The 23643-nt window shown below is 46.5% G+C and overlaps 1 protein-coding gene across 1 annotated transcript in view; it reads right to left on the bottom strand.

Moving 5' to 3' along the window:
• CABLES1 (Cdk5 and Abl enzyme substrate 1) overlaps positions 1–23643 on the bottom strand; it is a 100172-nt gene that overhangs the window by 57723 nt on the left and 18806 nt on the right. The window contains exon 2 of the mRNA XM_045850428.1: positions 1125–1196. Within this exon, the coding sequence (XP_045706384.1) occupies positions 1125–1196 (72 nt within the window). The remainder of the gene's footprint in view (positions 1–1124; positions 1197–23643) is intronic.

Below are 23643 nucleotides of genomic sequence, written 5' to 3'. Positions count from 1 at the left end.
GGCCCAGAGGTTACAAATGTGTTCAGAAAGACTTCAAAGGTGGAAATCAAACGGTCTGGCCCTGGCCTTCTCTTTGGAATAAAGTCAGTGATGAGGTTCAGGGTCACCTGACACTCGTGACCAGACCCAGGCCTGTCTGTGCTCCATCCTTCATCCCAGGGGTCTGTGCATAAGACCTAGAACCTGGGAGTGAGGTTCCTGGCAGAGAAGGAGCCAGCTCCAGGGTGAGATTCCTCCCTCCACATCAGCACCCTCCCAGGCTCCAAGCAAGGAGCCTGGAACTCCCAAATCCTGGCCAGCAGCCAGAGCACAAGGGGTGCAGATGTGGGTTTTCCCGAGGAGCTGGTACGAGTTGAGGGGAACACATCCTCCTGCGGGGCTCCCCCCTCCACCTCCTGCACATGTGCCCTGTAAAGCCAGCATCCCATCTTGCCTCAGCATCTTCTGCAGGGAGGAGCCCTCCAACCCCACACAGGCCACCCGGCTCGGACTGCAGTGAGGACTGAAAAGGATGCAGTGTATGGGTATTGTCTCCTGCTCCAAGGCTGGCCTGGCTGGACCGGGTTCACATGGGGCCAGCAGAGAGATGTAGGATTGGAGGATGGAAGGCTGCCAGTCAGAAGCATAGCACAGCTCAGCAATTACTGTCACCCCAAAAAAGATGCCTTGCAAGCACTTTTGGAATCCAGAGGGAGAAATGGAACGCTTTTAGCCCTCAGGGAGCACTCACACCTCTCCTAATAGAGTTTCCTCAGCAACTGGCCATACACAGTGCCACCGTGGGTACCTCCTGATGAAGCCCAGCACTGTGCCTGCTATGTCACTGCACTGGGGACAGCTGGGCCATGATGGGCTCTTTAGCAAGCAGCAGCTTTCAAAAATGAAAGGAAAACAGCACCCAAAGTCCATGCAAACTGGCTATCCAATGTGTAAATATAATTTAATAGTTTTTTAACTTTAAGGGTCCTCAGGGTGAGGGTTTCCAAACTATGAGTCTGGGGATCAGAAGGTCATTTTCAAAATTTAATTCTGTAGATCAAGAACTTAAAAAAAAAGCGAACTTTGGCAGTGATCTTGTACAGCAAGCTATTTCGACACATATGAAAGCAGTCCCAGGAACTTACCTCCGTAGCGGGGCGTTTTCTTCAATGTCCTCCAGGGTCTCCAAGGACGATCTCTGGGAGATGAGACGACGTCTGCAGAGAGAGGGGGCGGAATCTGGGAGTTAAAACTGAATGGTGAAGTGGATTAGGCATTTCTGTAACTCTAAACTGTTCTTAAGAAATAAAGTCCATTAAAAATAAGATGAGACAAGAACTGTCTTTAAGAGGCTGCCATCTTCCCAGCCTGTACCCTGAATGCCAGGCCCGTTCTGCTTTCCCTAGTTATAGGACTGCTTCGTGGTGATGAGGGAAGTGACTGATCCTTTTTATGCTGCAATTTCTGCCAAAAGACCAAAAAAAAAGTGCCTCTTATTATATACAACTGAGGTACTCTGTGCAATTTTTCTCAAGCATTAGATACTACTGTTAAGTATTCAACTATTATGGCCTGCACCAGATTAGCTGATAAATATTACATTTTAAGGCTATATTAAATAAAATCTCAATTAGGATGCAATAAAAACATTAGTAAGCAATGAAAAGTTATGGTCTCTGGATGGCCATGATTTCGAAAGCAATTGGAAACAAGGAAGACATTATTCCTTGGGAGAGTTTCTCGGAGACCACTAAGAATAAATATCGTGGCCTGCTTAGACAATACATTTACTCTTTCCGGCTGCTGAAGAATTGCAAACACCTGCTAAAACCCCCTCACTCTAGCTTCACTCGCCAGACTGAGGTGAGAACGGGCCCCCGTTAGCTGAGACTACCTGGGCCCGGGATCAGGGTGGGGCGGCAGTAACTTTACCGTGAATTCATCTGAACAAGGACCATCATTTCATAGAATGTGATTTGGCTGAGGCGAGAAGACAGTAAAAATCTGACTGGGTCTTTCCTTACCTTGAAAAAAAATGGGACTAAAATTAGAGGGATAAGCCTATTTTGTATTACAGTTGACAAAATTTAGATTAACATGCAATTATAGCTATGTTTTCTAATGTGTTCTCAAGGGAAGCAAAAAAATAAAATAGGTTTTTTTGTTTTGTTTTATGTATACCTTTTCTGACCATATACCCTGATACCTTTTGCTTCATGTTTTATTTTTTAATAAGACAATCAGAAAGATCATTTCTGAAAACTATTCAAGGGCTTCATCAATTTTCTTTTCTTTTTCTTTTAAAGATTTTTATTTATTTACCTTTAGAGAAAGGGAGGGGGAGAGAGAGGGAGAGAAATATCAATATGTAGTTGCCTCTCCCGTGTCCCCAAGTGCGGACCTGGCCCACAAGCCAAGCACATGCCCTGACTGGGAATCAAACTGGGGAACCTTTGGTTCACAGGCCAGCACTCAATTATTAAGGAAAGAATTCGTCAAATGGCACCATGGAAACAGAGATGCCGTACCTGACCTTCCTACATAAAATAAGGACTTGTTTGCTGCCACGAGGTCATGCCTATGGTGGTAACACAGTGGTGCTCGTCTTTGCCCTCTGCCACCTTGCTAGAGCCTTCCAAGGTATACAACAACCTCTCCCGTTGCCTTCCACCCGCAGAAAGCGTGCAGTGGAAGGGAAGGCTAAGGGCAGGTGGCCAACCTTCACCAGGCACTTTTTACCCCACGATCTGCCTCAGAAACTACGCCCATTACCACGCAAACTCCTTATCATGAGGCACAGCTAGCAAGCAAAGGTCTGCATATTTTCATGACTGACAAGAATACTTAGCCTTGGACCAAAATATCATGCCCCCTTATTAACCAAGCAGACATCCAGTAAGAGACCGCCAGACCTCAAAACAACAGCAGTATGTGCTGACATCACCCAATGAGGTGTCTGTGTCTGGTCCTCAGACTGAGCCCTCGGGTTCCCCGTTTTATCTGACAACCACCGTTTGGGTCCTTCCGCACTGGCCACGGCACTTCTGAGGTTCACGTTCAATACTCATGTGTAAGTAAGTTGGCCTCCTTAAAGCCTCCAGACTTGTTTCAGAGTATTACCTTTTAATTGTTCAGCTGTGCCTGAGCAAGGAAATCATGATCTATGACAAGACTATGTATCTGGATATACATAGTTGGACCAAATTAATCCATTTATCAGTAGGGCTAATGGTTCCTCTGTGAGTGCAAGTCATTGTGTGCTCCTGGGCCCCAGGCTGGGCACAGGGGTAGTTACAATAAATCCACGGACACTGGAAGCTTAAGGGAATGTCACTGGGAGAAGGAGAGAGGAAAAAGTCCCATAGAAAAGCATGTGACCGTAGTGACAGAGGACTAGGTAAGACAGGACCTGGGGCCAGGATCTCTAAAGCGTCTTTTAAGCACAAGAGTCTCCCTGGCTCCACTTTCAGGGCAGGGGCAGCGACCGACCACCCGCACAGGCTGACTGGAGAAAATGGGGCCCGCAGTCTGGCCATCCTGAAAGCTGGCCAAAGCTGTCACTGTCCCAGCTCACAGCATTCTGGGGGCCCCAGGAGAGTGGGGGTGAGGTGGGAGCTGTGCTCTGGGCACCTTCATCAGTACTTCCGGAAGAAGGACATTTCTTCTTTGCCTGATATGCAAAGCACCTTGGAGACAGGGGTAAAGTGGGCAGGGCGGGGGGCAAAGGCCAGAAGAACCTCACCTTAGCCGGACACTCGGCTCACCTCTATCCCTGCTGACCAGTGAGGCCAGGGCAGGGTCATCCATGAGTCCAGTAGGGCCAACTGGTCACAGCTAACCCCCTTATGGGGTAACGTGGGGCAGCAGACCTCAGGGGACACAGTTGTCCGGGGACACCTCTAGTCTTGAGAGTGAGGAAGGACGCGTGTAACAAGGAAGAGGACCCCTTGGCCTTGGCATCAAGCGAGGATGTCAAACTCATACATGTTCTCCACCCTGGCTGCACGCACGTGGAAGCCCCAGGGAACCCTGAAAATCTCTGGGAGCAAACCACAAATTCTGAGAGCGAGAAGGGACCCGAGGCCATCTGGGCCAACCATCGCTATCATCGCCATCCTCACAAAAGGGCAAATTCCTGTGTGGCTCCAGTTCTCTCCAGGCAAGGAGCCCCCTTCCCGCTGGGGCACGCTGACCCCCGCGCAGGTAACGAAGGAGTGCAGCTTCGCGGCCATCTCAGGTACACAGGTGATGGGTGAGCTGAGGTTGTGATGACCTCAGACCTGTTCAGACAGCTATTATGACCAAAAAAACCCCAACCATAAAAATAACTTATTAACCTAATCATATGATACCCACACACTTGTAATTTATGTGCTTTGTTGCTGTGTCCTTCCCCCACTGGCCATCCCCTCCCCCAGACAGAACTGAACCACACTAGACAGTGAGCTGCACAGGGAGGGACACTGCCTGCCTTGCCTGTGTAGCCCTAGGGATGGAGCATGCTTCGCAAACAGCAGGTGCTCACGCAAGGCTGGGTGAATACATTAATGACCTTCCTCACTGGGCAGATGGGTGTCTGTGGATTTTGCCCAAGAGCTCCTGATCTTGTACTCGATGCTCTTCTACACTCAGTTCCTAGTGGGACCCCCCTATTCAGGATAGGAGCTCCCAGTCTGGCCACCAGAAGCCCAGAAATCATCCCCAGAAAGCTTCCCAACACCTCATTACAACAAGAAGGACAGGTGGGCAGAAAACCCTCATCTAGTGGGAAGGGTGGGCACGGAGGAGGGAGAGTCCTCTCCAAGTACAGCTGAGCAGTTCACAGGTATGAGGTATAATCTGCTTAAAATGGATTTCTTCTGTTTAATTTATTAAACATTCATATTTCCAAATGGAATTTTTATGTCTCACTGTAAAAAAAAATCAAGCCAGGAAATGCATCAAATAGAAACTGAGGGAATGATCTGCTAACCCTGGTGCCCAGAGAGCACCCTCTGAGAGTTTGGTGTTTACCCTTTCAGTGATTAAAACTGTGAAAAGGAAAAGAAGGGTTTGCTTCTTTAAAAACAAAGGCTGTTGGGAAGAACACCGCCACAGAACGAAGCTGGCCTCTGGCTCCACTGTCAGGGACACTCGCAGCGTCTAAGTAAGACAGAAGAATGGGGATTCAGATGGACAGCAGCCAAGAGAGCATTACCAGGGCTGGGCACCCTGCTCGCTCCACAATTTCTGGCCGTGGGTGAGCTAGCAAGAAAAGCAGTCCCCATATGGGGGCCATGCTTGACTGTTCACAACTCCAGTTGAGGGGGGGGAGGTGAAGGACCACCAGTGAGTTTAGGGCTCCAACCTCACCCTCGAGGCCAGATCCTAGTGCTCACAGGGCCAGCAGCCTTCACCGTGTGGAGCTGCAGGTGTGGGCGCAGTGGCCTGAGACTGTTCCAGGGGCTGGAGAACTATCAGGATGCAGACCTGGTAGTGGGTGCTGTAGGGCCTCTGCAAGGAGTTGCAGCTGGACAGCGAGCAGCCCCACTTCAATCCAGAGCCGAAGGGAGCTCCCTCTCTGAGCCTCCATTTCTGACTTCTACTTGCAAAGCTTCCTGTGCCCCAACCAGGGCCCAGCAAGAAAGAGCTGGAGGGTCACCAGCCTAGAAAGCAGAGCTGGCCTTTTTGGCAGACAGGAAAATCCACTGGTAAATATCAAAACATCCCATCCCCTGGTTCTTCTATCCCCACATCACAGGCACATCGTCTTGTGTTCTGGAAGCAGTGTTCAACTCAGGTGGAAAAGGTGGTCCTAAAGAGCAGGGTGCACATCTGTAACTTGTAGGCTGACCTATTGTGGAAGCCTAGTACTGACAGGAGCCCTAACAAGAACAACCTCTGCACATCCAAGAATTATACTTTCATTGATACATCTTTGGTGAAAATGCCAGTTTTCAAATATACCAGACTCTCTGAAGGCCAAATGTCCCCCTAACACGCCGTGGGTACAGCTGTCGCTTCTCTCACACGGCTGTGAGCTGTTGAGGCCACAGCACTATGAGCTTGCTCTCCAGATCCAGCAGCTAAAGGATGATAACTTTGTTCATGATTTGGCAAATCTCACAGCCAAGATTCCAGATGCGCTTTTAGCAGAAGTCAAATCAGACTGTGCTCACTGAAGAAGCAAGCTGTTTTGCAGCAATACATATGTGTCCACAGATGAAGAATGAAAAGTCAGCTGTTGCCTCTTAATAGATGCTACAGAGAGTCTTAAAGTGAAAATGCCTTTGGCTTCAGCCTGAAGACGCGTTCTTCAGATCCGTGCTTAGTTCTGCTTTCCTCGGATCTAAAGCTTTGTCTAGCAGCACAGCTGCTGATGAAACTGAGTGTGGCCCTTACCTGCTCACCTGGCAATCCCTGACTGTTAGCCTGACTGCGGAGGAAATCCCAAGGGAGAGCCATGGGGCCTGACACTGCGCTGGCAGATGGGCTGGGCCAGGCCACCCAGCTGCAGTGGCCCGCAGAGCACCCTGCCACAACGCCTCTGAGCACAGGGCACACCTCAGGCTGGCTTGTGCAAGGAAAAACCTCCCCTCCCCGTGGCCTCCTGTGTGCCTAAACCCATATCCACACCCAGGGTCCTGACAGAAAGGAGTGATCCAAACTCCTGAGCAGGTCACAGGAGTCTTCCTTGAAAAGGAAGAAAACCAGGGTTATCTTTAAGAAAAGGAGGGATGCACAGATCAAGGAATAGAGATAATGCTAGGAAACTGATTTTGAATCTGGCTGTTTTAAAGTCTCCAGCTGATGAATCAGGGAAAAAACAAATTAAAATCAATACGCCAAGAACTGCTGATCAGCTGTTCAAATAAGATCTGTTTCTACATTTTTATACACAGGTCAGGGAAGCAACCCTCCGTGTTTACAGAGAACACAAAGGCGCTCGGCTTGCCTGTTTATTTTCATTTCAAGTTTCTCATCAGACTCGCCAAATTCTGGAAAACCAAGGCGTGAGGTCATCTCAGTGTTTACAGCTTTATTAACAGAATTTAAAAACCAGCCAGGAATTCACTCCTCAGACCTACCTGTTCACCCTGCCCACTGCCGCCCTCCCTACCATGCAAAAGGCCCTTTACACCGTGCCACTGCCCACTTCGAAGACCCTCCATGATGCCCCCTGGGAACAAGCTCAAACTCTCCCAAGAAGGACTGGAGGGGATGTCGGAAGACAGCAGCAAACGCAGCAACCTGGCCACCCCCAAGACACCTGCCCAGGTTCCTGGACCATCTTCAGGGTCCCAGCAAATGAAGGGGCTGGCCCCGGGCCAGGGGCTGAGTGACGGCGCTGCCTTCTCATTCCCGCTCAGCCTCATCCCCGGGGAGTGCCGGGCCCTGCAGCTGGATGGAGCACGTCGACCAAATGTGCAGAAGAGCAGAAACTAAAAGCAGTTGTACTGGTTGGGGAAAAAAATCAGGATCCAGAAAAGATTGGGGTTTTGTGTGGCTGCTGAGGTAAACGACACTGTTCTTGCCCCAGAGCCTGTTGGATGCCCAGTGCAGGGGCAGGGGGTGGGTGCTGACTAGTGGGGGCCACGCCAGGACAGGGTGAGGATGGGAAGGACATACCAGCAGTGGAAAACCACTCAAAATAAAAGGAAGTTTCATCCTGAATGACAACAACAACAAAAACAAAACCCTGTTGATCTAATAGAACCAGTCTAAAGACTTTTAGGGCCAACTCATGCATATTCTGGGTGAGCATCAGAATTCAAGGAATGACATGCAGTGTTCTTTGTGAAAGGGATTCCGTGAGCCAGGTGGGGAGGGTGGCTGGGAATCCAGCACCTGGACCCAGAGTTCAAGGTCGGGACAGACCAGGTGTGGAGTGTGTGGGAGGCAGAGGAAGGCACAAGTGAGCTCAAAGGAGAACCTGGTTTAAAACTTGGAAGAGGCCCCAGTTAAAAAGACCACAGAAAAGGACTGACCAGATCAGTGTGGATGGTTTGAAAGGTAAACCCAGAAGGACTTCTCACATACATGCTCAGCAGGATGGGGCTGAAAAGGATGGAACACCCAGTCTGTGCAAGGCACAGAGGAATCCCCTCAAGCACAGTCAGGGAAGGAGCCGATAAAGTCCAGGAGACAGCCAGGCCCCAATCACATGGCTAGGGCCAGTTCTAGGAGGATCTGGAGAGACCCCAAGGGCCAAATGAACACGCACAGAAGGGTGGGGCTGGGGACTGGCACATATGCATGCATTGCATCAGTGTGTGCACATGCGTGCACACATGCAGTGTTTCCTTCTGACACCAGAAGGACAGGGAAGTATGAGATACCTGCAGGGCTTACATGGGGAGTGGGGGTGCAGATGCAGTCGGCTGGAGGTGCTTCCTTAGACAGGCTGATAGCAACCTGTTCCCAGGCCTTCTGAAGGCCCACCCGTGCCTGAGTCAGGTCTGATGCATCCACGGTCTCCCCCATCCCCAGCCTTTTCAGGTAGCATGTTTCATACTGGACCCTCTTCTCTGTACTCAGGGTGGGGCCACCACCTCTTAAACACCCACTGAGACAATGGGCCAAGAGCATTGGCGACCTCACCTTAATGCTCAATCATTGGGACTTACTGGTGCTTTCCAGGAATGCTTTGCATGCTGAAAACTTTCTAAGCCAGATGGATACACATTTATTCTCCATTAGAAAGCAACATGAGGGCTCACTGTGCACTGCTCTATGGGGTATGCGACACAAGGATGAGATGGACAGGAGAAAGCCAAACTCCTCTTCCTGGCTTCCCAGTCCCGAAGAGCTGAGATGCCACGGAGCTGATTAGAACCAGTGAGGAGTCGGGCTGGGCTGGTTACTTCCAAGTGGTATTTAATGGGACTTTTCAGGCGGCTGCCTTCCAGCATAATCGCTCCCCTGAGTTTCTCCCTGGGTTTCTACTGTGACCTTTCTCTGTTCCAAAGGGCCTCCCAAAGAAAAGGATTTTTGACAGCTCAGAAACAGCATGTAATAATTTATAGCAAGTTTGAGATGGATGGGATTTCATCCATCTTTGTTTTGTAGTTTTTCAGATTCAAACTAGGCTCCACAGCAGCTTATGGAAGCGAAGACTGATGCTTCCTCGTCTATCCAGCTTCAGCTGACAGAGTCCCTTTTCCTTCCAAGGGTCCCAATGACCTCATTCCTTTCTGGAAGCAAACTTTAAAAAAATGCCTTTTTCCCCTCGGCCACCTATATTTATTCCCGTTACTGTAAACTAAATGGGCACAGCTGAATCACTGGTGTCATAAGGGGTTTATGGGGTAAGGAATGCCCCAAGGGTGACCAAATCTTCAAGAAAAAAAAAACACGCAGAATCTGCTTCATCCACCCAAATCCTACTGCCTCCTTAGGAGCAGTGTGGTGCCCTTGCTCTGCAAAGATGTCCCTGACATTTTCTGAATTCCTATACTTGGTAACTTTACTATATTTGAAAATATTCTTATCTAGATACTTGCAGAATGATTGATTTTATCCTTATTTTACACCCTGTGTCTGCAACCCAACTGCGAGGAACCCGAAGACACAGTACTGCCTTCCCTTCTTTAAATCCCCATCAATGACCAGCATGTTACCTTGTCATAGTAGGTGCTCAGTAAATCCTTAAGTACAACATGGACAACTGTCTACAGCTGGCCCACAGGGGCAAGAATGGATCTTAACTGCTCCAAGGAGTCAGATGAATGTTTTTCTGAGAGACTTCCATGAGGCTAGGCAAGCCAGCAGAGGCCCGACCCACCTGCAGATGGAGGTCCAAAACCAGAGCTGGGACCGCAGGGCTCATAAGGTCGCTGATGCTCAATTGTTTTTTAAGCAGCAAAATTTTTTCCTTTGAACTAAAGCTTATTACAAAACATAAAAAAGATCAGAATAAGTATAAATTTTATAAGACTAAATGTATAAAGTTTACATATAACTCAGCCCCTATTTGAGCGGTAAAGCTAGTCTGATGAATGAATGAATCTGAAACCAGGAGTTACGACAGACATTTCGAGTCTAAGGTCAGTCTCAGCATCTATTTATTTTTTGGTCTTGGCTATACAGTGTGGAGATAATCCCAACTGACACAGATAAACAGGTGCCCATGGCAACCATTTTTAAACATCTCAGGACTCAATTCAATTAAATAGATGTGACAGGTGAAGCTTAGTTGCACAAGATCAACTTACTCTGGTGGAATAAGTTAGTTGATGCATAATTAGTGTATAGATGGTCATCAGTGTGACAGGGTTTGCTATAGATCACTACTGAGTTTGTATTTCACAGCAGTTTTTAAAACACTTCAATATATAACTACATATGTATATAACATATACATATATAAATTATACCTCAAAATGTTAAACATCAAATTACTCCATGTGTCCTACAATTCCATTCCTAGATGTAATCCAAGAGGAATGAAAGGATACCCACACAAAAATGTGTCATGAATGTTCACAGCAGCATTATTTACAATAGCCAAAATGTGAAAACCACCCAAATGGCCACTAACTGATAAGTGGATGAATAAAATGCAATATTATTCAGCAATAGAAAAGGGCAGAAGTACTGACATATGATACAAAATGGATGAACCTTGAAAACATCATGCTAAATGAAAGGAGCCAGTCACAAATGACCACATAGTGTGTGACTCTAATTACATGAACTGCCCAGAAAATGCAAATCCATAGAGACAGACGGTAGATTAGTGGCTGCCCGGGGCTGGGTGTGGGAGGACAGGGAGTGACTGCTAATGGCCATGGGGTTTCTTTTTTGGGTGATGAAAATGTTCTAAAATTAGAGAGTGGTGAGGGCTACACAACTCTGAATACTCTAGAAACCACTGAATAGTATATTTAAAATGAATGTTGTATGAATTCCATCTGATCAAGCTGTTCAAATATTTATGATACATAAAATCTATATAAGATTAAATTTTAGAAAAATACAGAGTAAAAATGAATCAACCATTTGTAGAGCTCCTAACGCCCTTGCTGAGATCCTTAGAGCTCTAGATAGCATAATCCTGACAACTACGGCTCTGCTTCCGTTTCCTTTGACCAGAGCTATGGAGACTGAGAGCTTGACCGAGCTGCCCGGGCCAGAGCTGCGTGCAGGGAGAGCAAGCACAGAACCCAGCCTACCTCGCTGCAAAGCCAGTCCCTTTCCTTTCTAATGCCAGTCAAACTGGTCTTTTTAGGGGCTGTTTTCAGCAGCAGGCATCAGGGGAGAACAGAAAGTGGTGAATGGGGGCACACCCTCAACAGGGCAAGGCTGGCTCATCACTTTGCCTGGGAAGTACTGCATCGCCCAACACCTGCTGACAGCTCACCTGTGCATCCCCTTTCTTCCTGCAGGCCCACAGGGCGCAGAGGAAACCTCCTCATTGCACTCATCCAGTTGTTGTTTCTGTGGAGCTCTGAGACGTCAATTTCCTTAACTTCCCCCGCAAATCACTGTTTTCTAGGAGAGAACCAGGGAGTGCCTTCAGGCGTCCAAGAGGATAGGAGACAATACACCTTCCTGGAGCTTCCGTCAGCGTCTGAGGAGGTAGTTTAATTTTTTAACAGCTTGCTCAGAGCACTTTGAAAATATATTATTAGTGCATCTGCCTCACTGTACATGTAATTAGCAACCACAGTTCAGGCTGTTCGGGAAAGGTTTCCAAAGCGCATTTGCAACTGGAGAACTGTGCCTAAAACCACATGAATATTCACTTAGATGTAATGTGGATTCAACTGCTGACTGGATTCTTTGGCAAAAGCCTATCCAAGAGGTTTGAATGGTACCTTAATATCAGGGCTTGGGTGTCACACGACATGGTTATTGTGGAAAATAATGTATTAACAACCTGGAAAGTGGGGCATGCAATCTCTGTCCAAAAAGTATCCAGCCACGTGCTATGAAAAATAGAGACATTTATTGAAGAAGATACAAGACACAAGAAACACTGTACATAGGACAATGATGCCTCAGTCCCCTTCAAAGTAGGCACTTAGGAACCTCACACAGTTCTCCCAATCGCTATCAACTGCCCTGCTGTATTTTCCTGAATCTCATTAATAGTCTGAAATCTCTTCCCTTTCGAAGGTGATTTTAGTTTTGGGAAAAGCCAGAAGTCACCAAATCTGGGCTGTAAGGGGACTTAGCCACCTGGGTGATTTAATATTTTGTAAAAAAAAACTTCTCATGTGATGCACGAATGGGTGCATTGTGGTGATGAAGCTGCCAATCACCAGTTACCCACAGCTGTGGCCTTCTGAATCATCTAAATAGTTTCCATGGTGGAATGTTCAAGCTTAATGCAAAATTTTATGCAGATTCATTGCCCTGCTTGCCCAGTCATTTTAAATGCGATGGCCACACAGTACACATGCACACTCAATGGTGTCTACTGCCCCCACTGACTAGCAGAGTGAAGTCATCAGTGCTCACACGCGCACATTCCAGTGCACACTCCTTGGCTGCCAGGTTACATCGATGTTGTGCACCCATTCTATTATATTAACAATGGCTGGACTTTTTCTGGACAGACCTCATATACAGTTTTCAACCAATGTTTTCAGAAAGTGATAGACTAAAGTAAATGCAATCAGCTACCATTTTATTTTTCTAAGGACATTCAATGGTGTCATTCTTTAGGGGAGGATCTGCAAACTTCAGTCCCTGGGCTTCCAAGGGATTCTGCGTACCTTCCAAAATCAGGTGCAAAACATGCATGTATGTACCTCTGCCATTTCCTCCTCTTCTCTAAGTCTGTATGATCCCAAGAAAAGATTAGAAACCACTGTTACCAGGCAAAAGACAGTGTTAAGAGGGGCAGCAGGGCAGGGCTATGGATCCAATTCTGCTTCTGTTATGTGACTTGAAGCAAGTTGTCACTGTCATTGTTACCACTACATCTATACAAGTATTCACGGTTCTTCTGGGTGTTAGGAGAATAAAGAAGTGTAAAACTTGGTCCCTGTTCTGGGTGGCTCATGACCTAGTATGGAGATGCCAAACACAGCTCTAAAAGCTTTAGGGCTTTGGTTAAATACTCACAGGCCAGAGTTTGGAATGCAGCTGAGCTCTGAGTGGTGCCCTGTCCACCAGGGATGCAAGGCTAATGGGGTGTGGGGGACCAGAGTTCCAGGGAGGGTGCATGTTGGGGATGGGTGCCCCAGGAGGATCTGTGGGGCCTTTGGCTCTGCTCCGTGAAGTCCAGGTGACTACGCTTTTAGTGGGTGGCAGGGATGTTGGAAAAAGATGAGGGATGTCAGTCAAAGCAATAGCAGAGTAGAAGTGAGGGCTCTCTCTGAAAACTGGGTAGATTCTTAAAGGTGGCAGCAGAAATAATAACACTTTGATCTGACCAAAGGAAAATAAAGAATAATAAAACAGAAACACTGTGTAAAAGTTTGCCAAGAAATGGAGGCATGAATAAAGGTACCCAGGGCTGATGGGAAGAGCACATGCTGGGATCGTCCAACACACATGGACGTCCTCCTCCACCACCTGGGACAGGGAGGGCTCACCAGAAGTACAAACTAGCATTCATTTGAGCTTACAGTCACCCACCCATCATTTATGAAGCACCCACCACAAGGTGCTGGGGAATCAAGGATGAATACAGCATAGTCCCCACCCTCAAGAACAATATGGCGGGAGAGGCACATTGAGAGAGAATTATAAACATGTAGAGTGTACTGACAGGTGTGTCTGAGGTGGTGTGGGAGCAAGAAGGGAAGACCCCAGGCCTCAGGACAGGAGCAAATCAGAGAAGACTTCCTGGGTGTCAGAGTGGGGGTGGTCTGGGAAGACGGCTGATCCAAACAAGAACACACAGGGCCCAGCTGTTCAGGTCATGTGTCAGCCGAGCCTGTGAGCCCCCAATCCTTTACCTACTCATCTCTGTAACCAACACACATGGGGAAAGGCCCCTCTAATGGGTCCTTGCTCCCTGCTCAGTCTAAGAGATTTCTGTTCCTGGATTTTGAAATGTGTCCTTTGACACTGAAGCTTGCCAAGTGTCAGGATGTGCCAGGCTCACCCCAATGCTGGACTGTGCCTATTAAACTGGCTTTACAATTTAATGCCTCATAATCATCAAGAGCTCATTTTCCCAGGTCCATAAAACCCCAGCAATCTGGCTTCTGCTTTTAAACTCATAAAAAGCACAGGGAGCATAAATAGACCCAAGGCCCATCAACATGCTGCTGAGAAGCCTTGGGTGTGTGGTCTTGGAACCCAGAAACACCAAGCAGAAAGCTTGGAAGCTACCCTGCTGTCCAACCCTCTGGAGGTCAGAGTGAAGATGTGGATGAAAGGGGACCTTCATCTTGTGCATGCTTGACATTCCTTCAAATACCACCAAGACCCCCAGGAAGGCTCAGACCAGATAGATCAAGAAGCCAGCAGGCCCTAGTTACAAGCTTATATTTCCATTTTGCGAACAGCGCACATACCAAGCACCTTCCTGAGGTTTTTGCAGACAGCTTTGCATTTAATTCTTGCCCCTGTAAGGCTGGTACTGTTCTGACTCCCATTTTACAGATGGAGAAACAGAGGTTCCAACATGGTATATAACTTGCCCAAGGCCATAGAGCCAGGAGGTAGTAGATAAGGAACTCGGCAACTTCTATACTAAACAGTCCGAGGTGGCACTTTGATTAAGAGATTCATTTTTGTGAGGGGAAGTGGAGTTTGTCACCCCAAAATGTGCCTTTTAAAAAGATACTGACTATTTCAAGCTGGGTACTTTTAAGAAATGATAGACTTGGAAAAACCTTTAACCTTCCTTCCCTCTAGGACCTGCCCCAGAAAGGGAGCTATCAACATGTTACCGGACAGGGGTCCAGCCCTAAGCGGCTCTGCCCAGGGCCAGCTGTAGCATGTGGGTTCTTGGCTTTGTGTAGGAAAGATTTCCAGCATGAGTCCAGGAGACTATGAGGATGCATTTATTATACAGCTGGGGACAGTGAAACAAGGAAGGATTTGGCATAGCAGAAGCAACAGAGAGCCCAGACTTGCCTTTGCTCACTGGGGACTCAGAGAAAAGGGGGGCTTTGGGGATGGGTTCAGGGGATCAGCTTGGGACAAACTGCCAGCTGCCCACTGCCTTAGAGTTCAGGAGACAGATGCCTGCGAAGAAAGGAGTGGAGGAAGAAGGAGAGAAAGGGAATGGTGCGGGCTGCTCCCCAGAGGGACAGAGTGCACACTGGGTCCTTTTCCTTGAGGCTTTTATCTCTTTCTTGTAGGCGGGAATCATCAGGGAGGTCTCAGCAGAATATTCATCAGCTTTCCAGGTAGGGTCATGGTCTACACTGATTGGTCAGTGACAGGGCTGGGGGTCTTTAGTCATTACAGTTGGTTCTGGTATTGCCCACCTGGTTCTGCTGCTTTTCTGGGTCTGAAGCTGAAACACAGCTGAGGCCTAGATGATATCTCTAGGGAGGTGACCTTTTATATCTGGCTATAAATTGATCGGCTATTGTGTTCTGCTATCTGTCTCGGTTTCCCTAGTCCACTGGCCACGGAATTTTCCTAGCTTCTCACTATCCTCTCTCAATCACAGGTAACTATAGTGCACCATGAAGTAGTGTGTGATAGGGAGGAACCTAGCAAGGCCCATTTCATAAAAGCCCTCTCTGTCCCACTTTAAAGATGGCCCAACACACACTTATCTACCAAACATTTGCTTTCAGTCCCCACGTGAATTGCCTTCTGGTCCTTTGAAGTCCCAAACCACACATACTCCCCCTTTTCTCCTTGGCACAATACGGCATAGAAACTTTAGCTGCCTAATCCAGTCCTGTCTCATATTCTTGTGAAACTCCCGTATGTACACAACAAATTTAGTCATTTTCTCCTGTTGATGTCCTATGTCAATTTGCATATTAAACTAGCCACAAGAACTTGGAAAGATAGAATAAAAATTATTTTTCCTCCCCTGTACTTGCATCCGGCTTCTTCCAGAACTAGCAGCTAACATGTGCCTCTTAGGGAAGAAGGAAGGCTGCTCAGTGGTCCCTCCCTCCCACAGGGCTGGCTGCCCCACTTGGGCCACCACCAAGCCCAGGCAGCAACCACCTGCCCCATAGCTGCCCATGACCCCACATGACGGCTGGCTCCAATTAGGGAAAAAACCAATGGGATTTCAAAGGCATCTCAGGAGAGCCTCTGCAGGTCACAGGCCACTTCAAACCCCCTCATGTCCTCATCTGAGCCACAGGACATCTGTCCCATAGTCCTTTCAAATTCTGATGAGTTCTCCAGGAGTCTCTTTCAAAAGAAGTGAAGCTCTTTCTGTTTCTGCTATGCTTAAAAGAAACCTGTTTTAGCTTCAAACAACTTCAAAGCTTGTTTTCACATGAAAGTTATTTTGCCAAAGAAATAAGTAAGTTTTACCCAACCAGGAAGGAATGGCAAGTCTAAAAATAAAATTAACTTTGGAACCTTGGATTGGGCTAGGGGAAGCATCATCACTCCTGGAACTCTAAGGCCCCAATAACACTAGAAATAACTATGCCCCCGCCCCCCCCCACAGCTTCTTTGTAAAATGCCCGACCTTCCAAGTTTAATGTGTTTAATCATTATATCACGTCTTCAGGTGACAGGAGCCTACTGGGGATCATATACCGCGGGTACCTGGCGGGGGAACCCTGGGGTACAGATGGGCATGCACGCAGATCCCACCATGCTTCTCATGATGAGGGAGGGCCTGTGGAGGGGGCGTTTCTCCTGACGGAGGGAGTAGACGGCTGGCAGCTCTTACTTCAGGCTCAATAGTTGGCCCTGGCCTGGGGCACAGCTTTGCTTTATGCCCTGTGTTTTTTCCCATTAAAAGTAACTTTTTCACTGTGATAAAATATACACATAACATAAAATTTACCATTTTAACCATTTTAGGTATATAATTTAGTCACATTAAGTACACCTACATTGTTGTGTAATTATCACTACCATCCATCTCTAGTAATTCATCATCCCAAACTGAAGCTGCATTTTTGCAAAACAATAACTCCCCCATCGCAACCATTATTCTACTTTCCATCTCTATGAATTTGACTACCGAGGTATCTCATATAAAGTGGAATCACAGAGTATTTGTGCTTTTGTAACTGGCTTATTTCATTGAGCATAATGTCCTGAGGTTCATCCATTCTGTGCATGTGTCAGAATTTCTTTCCTTTTTAAGGCTGAAAAGTACCACATATTTCAAGGCCACATTTTGTTTAGACATTCATCCATTGATGGACACTTGGGTGGCTTCCACCTTTTGACCATTGTAAGTAATGCTGCAATGAACACAGGTAGGCAAATATCTGTTTAAGTTCCACACCGATTTCTTTTCTTTTTCTTAAACTCTGAAAGGGAAAACTGACGTCAAATGCCCCAAGGGTTGCACTTGGGTGGCCCTGGGGCCTCCACCAGTGTGAAAGGAGGCAATTCCAGGGACTGCCTCTCTCCCTCCTCCCCACATAGCCACACGTGCTATCCGAAGAACTGCCGCTCCCTCTGAGGTGTTCGTGAGAAATGGCCGATTGGTTTGAAGTGTGGGAATGGGGAAAAGGGCACAAGCCCCAGAGACTGTACACCCAGTCTCTTCCATGCCCCAGACACATCCTTCCCACCAAGGAGGCAAAGCTACCTACTGAGCTCCCCTGGGGTGCACCTTGGGGTACAATGGTCCTACAATGAGATGGCTCCTCCCCTCTTCCCTCTTCCGTGTCACCCCCTCTGCATCCAGGGTCCCTCACTGCTGCCATGGCACCCTGGGCATGGGTCTGCCAACACAGCCCTGCACTGTCCTGGTGGATGTTCTTGCCTGGCTCTCCCAAGTAAGCCAGGGCTCCCTACATCCAGGGCTGTAACTCATGTTAGGTGCACAATAAATACCTGTTAAATGGCTGAACAAACCAGAACAATCAGCACCCCAAAACCTCAAGACAATTAACACTGTATAAATTGTAAGTGGAAGAATTGAACCAATATGATTTCCATAAGGACGGTAACTTGTTAAGCTTTAAAGCATGTTTTGAATGAGCTAATCAAACGATGACAAATGAAGCATCTAGTAAATAAACAGACCATGCATTTCCAAGCAGCCTTTGAAAATAATGGCCTGCAGATGGACCGTTTACAGCTAGTCCCTGGAAACGTGGTGATCCTCCTGGGGCAGTAAAGACGGCCCGAGGCGGGGGGCCAGGCTTTGTCCACATAGGTTTCCAGCTCTGGGAAAGATTCAGAAAGTCTCCCAAAGAAGCCTGGAAAGTTTTCATTTTTTTGAGTGGAAAAAAAAAGACATGAATTTGAAATAACCATTAAGCAAACATAAAATTATTAAAGCATACTCCCAGGAGATTAGGGAAAATAATTTCCGCTGATAGTGATCTTGAGATTAGTTTTTATCAAGTGAATCAAGCACCAGGCAGTGAGTGATCTGGTTTCTATTTCCAGCATCCCCCATCCTAGCTAAGTCATTCAGAGCTAACTTCTACTCTGTTTTTTCTCCTGTATGTGAAGGGAAATGCCACTCTTCCTCCTCTGGAAGGCATTCAGCAGAGAAATCCTACACAACACGGAGCGTGAGGACACCTGCCTTCCCACCCAGCGCCACCAGGAGAAGCCGGCGTGTTCCTGCGAGGGCGGCACTGCCCAGGCCCCAACAGGCATTATTTAATGAAAAAAGGAAACTTACAAAATGGTACACATGGTTTGGTGTCTAGTATTTAAAAAGAGAGAGATTATATATTGTATTCACACACAGCAGCCAACCCACCCATGAGTGCGTGTCCCACACTAGACGTCACCTGGTCACCTGGACGGGAGGGTTATGAGGGATCTGAACTTCTGTTTTCTCTACATGTTTCACACAGGTATTCCTTTTTGTTACCAAAAAATGGAGTTTTAAAAAGTGATGCATTCATATTATATAGAGAGACATAAATATGTATACGTGTATATATGTACTGTTATGGTATTCTAGGTATTATTTAAGGATCATTTGGCACCATCATTGAAGAAAACAGGTAGGAAAGCAAAAACAAAACAATAAAAGGTTGATAAGACAGTCCATTATGATTAAGTAATTTCTTAGTTACTTGCACACACTTCAAAATATCCCTAGAACTGCTTCTTTCTGAAAGACAGGAAATCACTCATTTCCCTGAAATGTGAATTTTCAGGCATCAAGTTTAATGAGGAAACACTGCATTCAAACCAGCCTTCCCTTTCCCTTGCAAGTCACCCACACATGAGACTGCTTCTAGACGGTGGGAAGAAGGGCAGACGCTGGCGTGATGCACGCCCATGCTCACAGCAGCACCGTTCACAAGAGCCACAAGGTGGAAAAACCCAAATGTCCATCAACAGATGAAGGGATAAGCAAAATGTGTCATATACACACAATAGAGTATTATTCAGCCTTAAAAAGGAAGGAAATTCAGACACCTTGCACAACATAGACAGACCTTAAGAACTTTATGCTAAGTGAAATAAGCCAGTTATAAAAGGATAAATACTGTGATTCCAACTAGGTGAGTCCAATTCACAGAGACAGGAAGTAGACAGTGGTTTCTAGAGGCTGGGGATAGGTGGAAATGAGAAGTTACTGTTTAATGGGTATACAGTGTGTCAATTTTGCAAAATGAGGAGTTCTGGAGATTAACTGCAAAACAACGTGAGTGCACTTAACATTACTGGGCTGTAGACGTAAAAAAGGCTCAGATGGTGAACTTTATGTCATGTAAAAGCTTAAGTGTGGTGGTTTACACTCTATACTTAGTTTGGCTTATGGAGGCACGGAGCGATTTCTAGCACCTAGAAACCCCTCTTTCCCTGACGTCATGCCTGTCTTGCAGTGGAACTTAGCCTGTATTTAAACCTAACAGGGGAAAAGAACATCAATTCTATTTCTGCAACTGGCCATTCAGGCCCAGGTGCTTTAAAAAGTGTAGCAGAAAATGCACAGCCCACACACAAAATTAAAGTAGTTTAGAAGAAAGTATGATGGTGAGACATGACAGATAAAGTAATAGTGTTTTTTTTTTCAAAGCAAGATTTTTATCCCAGCCCATAGGCCTGTTTGTATTTCAAAGGGACCTTCACAGGCAAAGGCGTCTCAGGATGAAGACCAGACAAGACATATGGCCCCCACCCAGTACATCTGGGAAATGTTTGGGAGGAATGCCCACGACCACCTTCCCCCCTCCAGCGCCAAGTCTGCTGTAATGATGGCAGACAGCAGATGTGCCTGAGGTCCCCCCAGGAAGGGCCCGCTGGAGGCCACAGCAAGATGGCCCACAGCGGCACGGCCACCTCGCGCTCCACACCGTGTGCTCAGCGCTGTACATGGGCAGAGGGTCTCATAAAAGAAAACTGGAAGATGACTTGGCCTATGTCTTACCCCATTTCCTAATTCAAGACTCTAGTAACCCATCCTCTGTCAAAACGGTTACTGGAAAATCAGCACATCTTTTTGAAAGTCCTTGCAGGGGAGAATTTTATCTTATTTAGGTAATTTCAGAGTAGCCACAGACAAGAATTAACCTTACAGTTCTCCAGAGACACAAAAGGGTCCTACCACCAAATGAGGGGAGTTCAACTGTCTAACTTGACAATGAGTTGAAAATAATTCAAACCTTTACCATTTTAACTACCTAGATAACTACCTTTATCTTTAGATGAAATTTTAAAAACCATAAATTCTTTTTCAGAAAAATATAAAGAGCCTCTGTAATAGCAGACTAATTTTAATCAGGCTAGCAGCAACAACCTTTGTCTGTGTGCTTTAATTATTTATTTTTAAACCTAAACAGATGTCTTTTATAAGCTCGCACAGCCAGCATCATCTGACTGGAATCTATTTAGCAGTGTATCCTGCACCGTCGCCTCGGGCTGAATAAACACAGAGAGAATAAAGAATCACTTGTTTACTGATAAAAAGTGTATACAGTGGAAAAAACTACCTAGGGCAAATGGTCTACTTAAAATGTGTCACCAAGTACTTGCTCATAGGAACAGCGCCTTTTTCCTCTTAGGGAAATACAAATTTCCTAGGAAGAAAACCCTATCCAGTTTATGTTTATGAATGCAGCCAGGTAAGGCAAAACAAAGCTTAATATTAGATGGTAGGACAAATAGGAATTTACATCTACAGTTTTTTGTAAGCAAGTAACAGGCACCTCACCCCTGACCCACACCAGGGGTGGAAAATTCCAAACTCCACTTCTGGAAAGCAAACAGGAATTTTCTACCTTGCTTTCACTGTCTGCTGCCCTATGTCCTTGTTCCTAACTGAAACATCCCACAAAAAGATTAATTTTGTGACATTCAACTGTGAGACCGGGTCCGTGGAGGGAAGAAGAAATGCAGAAAGTAACCTGCCTGCCCAAGAGTGGGGCTTCCAGAGAGAAGATAAAGAATCGATTTTCCAAATTACTGCCACATCGTAATTACACAGATGTGGAAATAACTCTACGTCCTTTGTAATTATCTCCTGCTGGTGATGTGGAAGGCATTACCAAGGAGCTGGGCTGGCTGCCTGAGGTCTGTTTGGAAAGGTGACAGGTCTGATAGGCCCGGGGATGACTTTGGTTTGGGGACCCTCCACATGCTGTGTTCTCCCCATCCCCATGGGGCACGCAGTGGCTTCCTGCAAACGTCTCTACCAGATGCCGAGCAGAAGGAAAGGAAGGGAAATTCTGGCGGTTTTAAATACACTTTAGTAGCTATAAAGATAGAGGTTTGGGGGTGACATAGCAATTCGCTCTTTACACGCCTTAACTGTATACTCTGTTTTGAGACACCTGACATTCTTGTCTTTTGCTACTTGACCATTCATAGGCAGGGACTGTGAACACCCAGCCGGCTGCCGGGCACCCATTAGGTGCCCACTAATATTTGTTCATCTGATTAGCTGTGCACTCATCACAAATGACAGAGACTTGACAAAGTCTGTTTAATCTGCTGACTGCTGACCATCTAACTGGATGAACACAGCTCAGAAACAGATTTTCCAGGTCTGAACTACATGACCCAAATGGATCAAAAGGACTGGAAAATTGCAAAATCTCCTCTTGACTCTGAGCTGCGCAATTACAACCATACTTCACCGTTTCCCTTATTTTTAGATTCAGCACTGATGGACTGGCAAGCACTTACTTCCTGAGTACCTATCACACTCTAGGGTAATCATGGCTAGTGCATGGGGCTGGGGTTGGGGCGGGGGGAGTTCCAGTGCACCAGGCATGGATGTAACCACTAAATATAAACTAACTCACATCATTCTCACATTAACCCCACACACTGTGTGTTAATACTATCTTTAGTTTACAAATAAGTAAGCCAAGAGTCAGAAAGCCTTTATTTTATTCACAATTTCCAAAGTCCCACAGGTAGGGAGCAGTGAAATCAGGAGTCAAACTTAAGTCCAGCTCCAGCACAAGGCTATGCTGCCTTTATCTAAGTAAATCATAAATAAATTATTGTAAAGGTAATTTTTTAAACAGTATTAAAATACAATGTCGGCATTCAGACTCTGTTGTTTAAAACACTAGTCTTATTTTACAACAATGCCCACCTGCACAGCTTAGGGGAAGAGAATGGCGTTCAGAGCCAGAAAGGCACACTCACGTTCTGCTGGGGCCCTGAGTCACGTTGGTCCTCATCAATAAAGGGAAGGCAATAAAGCCAGTACTCCCACCCTCAAGGGTGTTGTCAGGAATAAATACGAAAATGAATGGGGAGGGCCTCTGTAAAACAGAAAAGAGAGTCCTTCTGAGGCATCCCACTCTTGGGAAGCCTCCAGCACACAGTACATACTTAAGAAACACCTGAATGGTACAATCGTCCTCTCTCATTCGTGGGAGATGCATTCTAAGACTCCCAGTGGGTGCCTGAAGCTGCAGATAGTATCAAATCATACACATATGTATCTTTTCAGTTAACAGAAGCACTTACCACTGTTCTTTGGTATATCTGAATTGCCAGCATCACTACTCTTGAGCTCTGGGGACGTTATTAAGGAAAGCAAAGGTTATTTGCATTCAAACACTCTGATACTGCAACACGATCTGATAACCAAGACGGCGGCTCCTCACCGAGTAATATTTGGAGTGTCTACAGTGTGGATGCACTGGACGAAGAAGGGATGACTCACATCCCGCACGGGATGAAGCAGATGGTTTGAGATTTCATCATGCTACTCAGCACAGCACTCGCTTTTATGAATTGTTTATCTGGACTTTTCAATCGAATATTTGAAAGCCACAGCTGACTGTGGGTAACTGTAACCGCGGAAGGCAAAACCGTGGATAAGCGGGGACTACTGTACATTGGATTCTCATTATTTGCAGATTTCATGGCTGCAGATTCTCCTACTTCCTAAAATTTATTTGCAACTCCCAGATCAGTATGTATGGCACTTTTTCAGTCATTTGTGGACATGTGCACATGCAGAGCACAGAAAAATTTAAATGGCTCGGATGACAAGACGAGGCTCTGTCTTCTTGTTTCAGTTCTCATGCTGCAAACATGTGCTCTTTTGGAGATACTTTTAGTGGCATGTTCTTCGCATTTCTGTGCTTTTTGTTGGTGATTCTGCTGTTTAAAATGGCTCCCAGGCAAAGCGCTGAGGTGCTGTCTAGTGTTGCTAAGTGCAAGAAGCAGGCA

This window comes from Phyllostomus hastatus, unplaced genomic scaffold (genome assembly GCF_019186645.2).
Source record: "Phyllostomus hastatus isolate PE091 unplaced genomic scaffold, TTU_PhHast_1.1 phas_contig_80, whole genome shotgun sequence".
NCBI lineage: Eukaryota > Metazoa > Chordata > Mammalia > Chiroptera > Phyllostomidae > Phyllostomus > Phyllostomus hastatus.
Note: the sequence above shows the minus strand (reverse complement) of the source record. Positions and strands in the feature narration are given on the sequence as shown.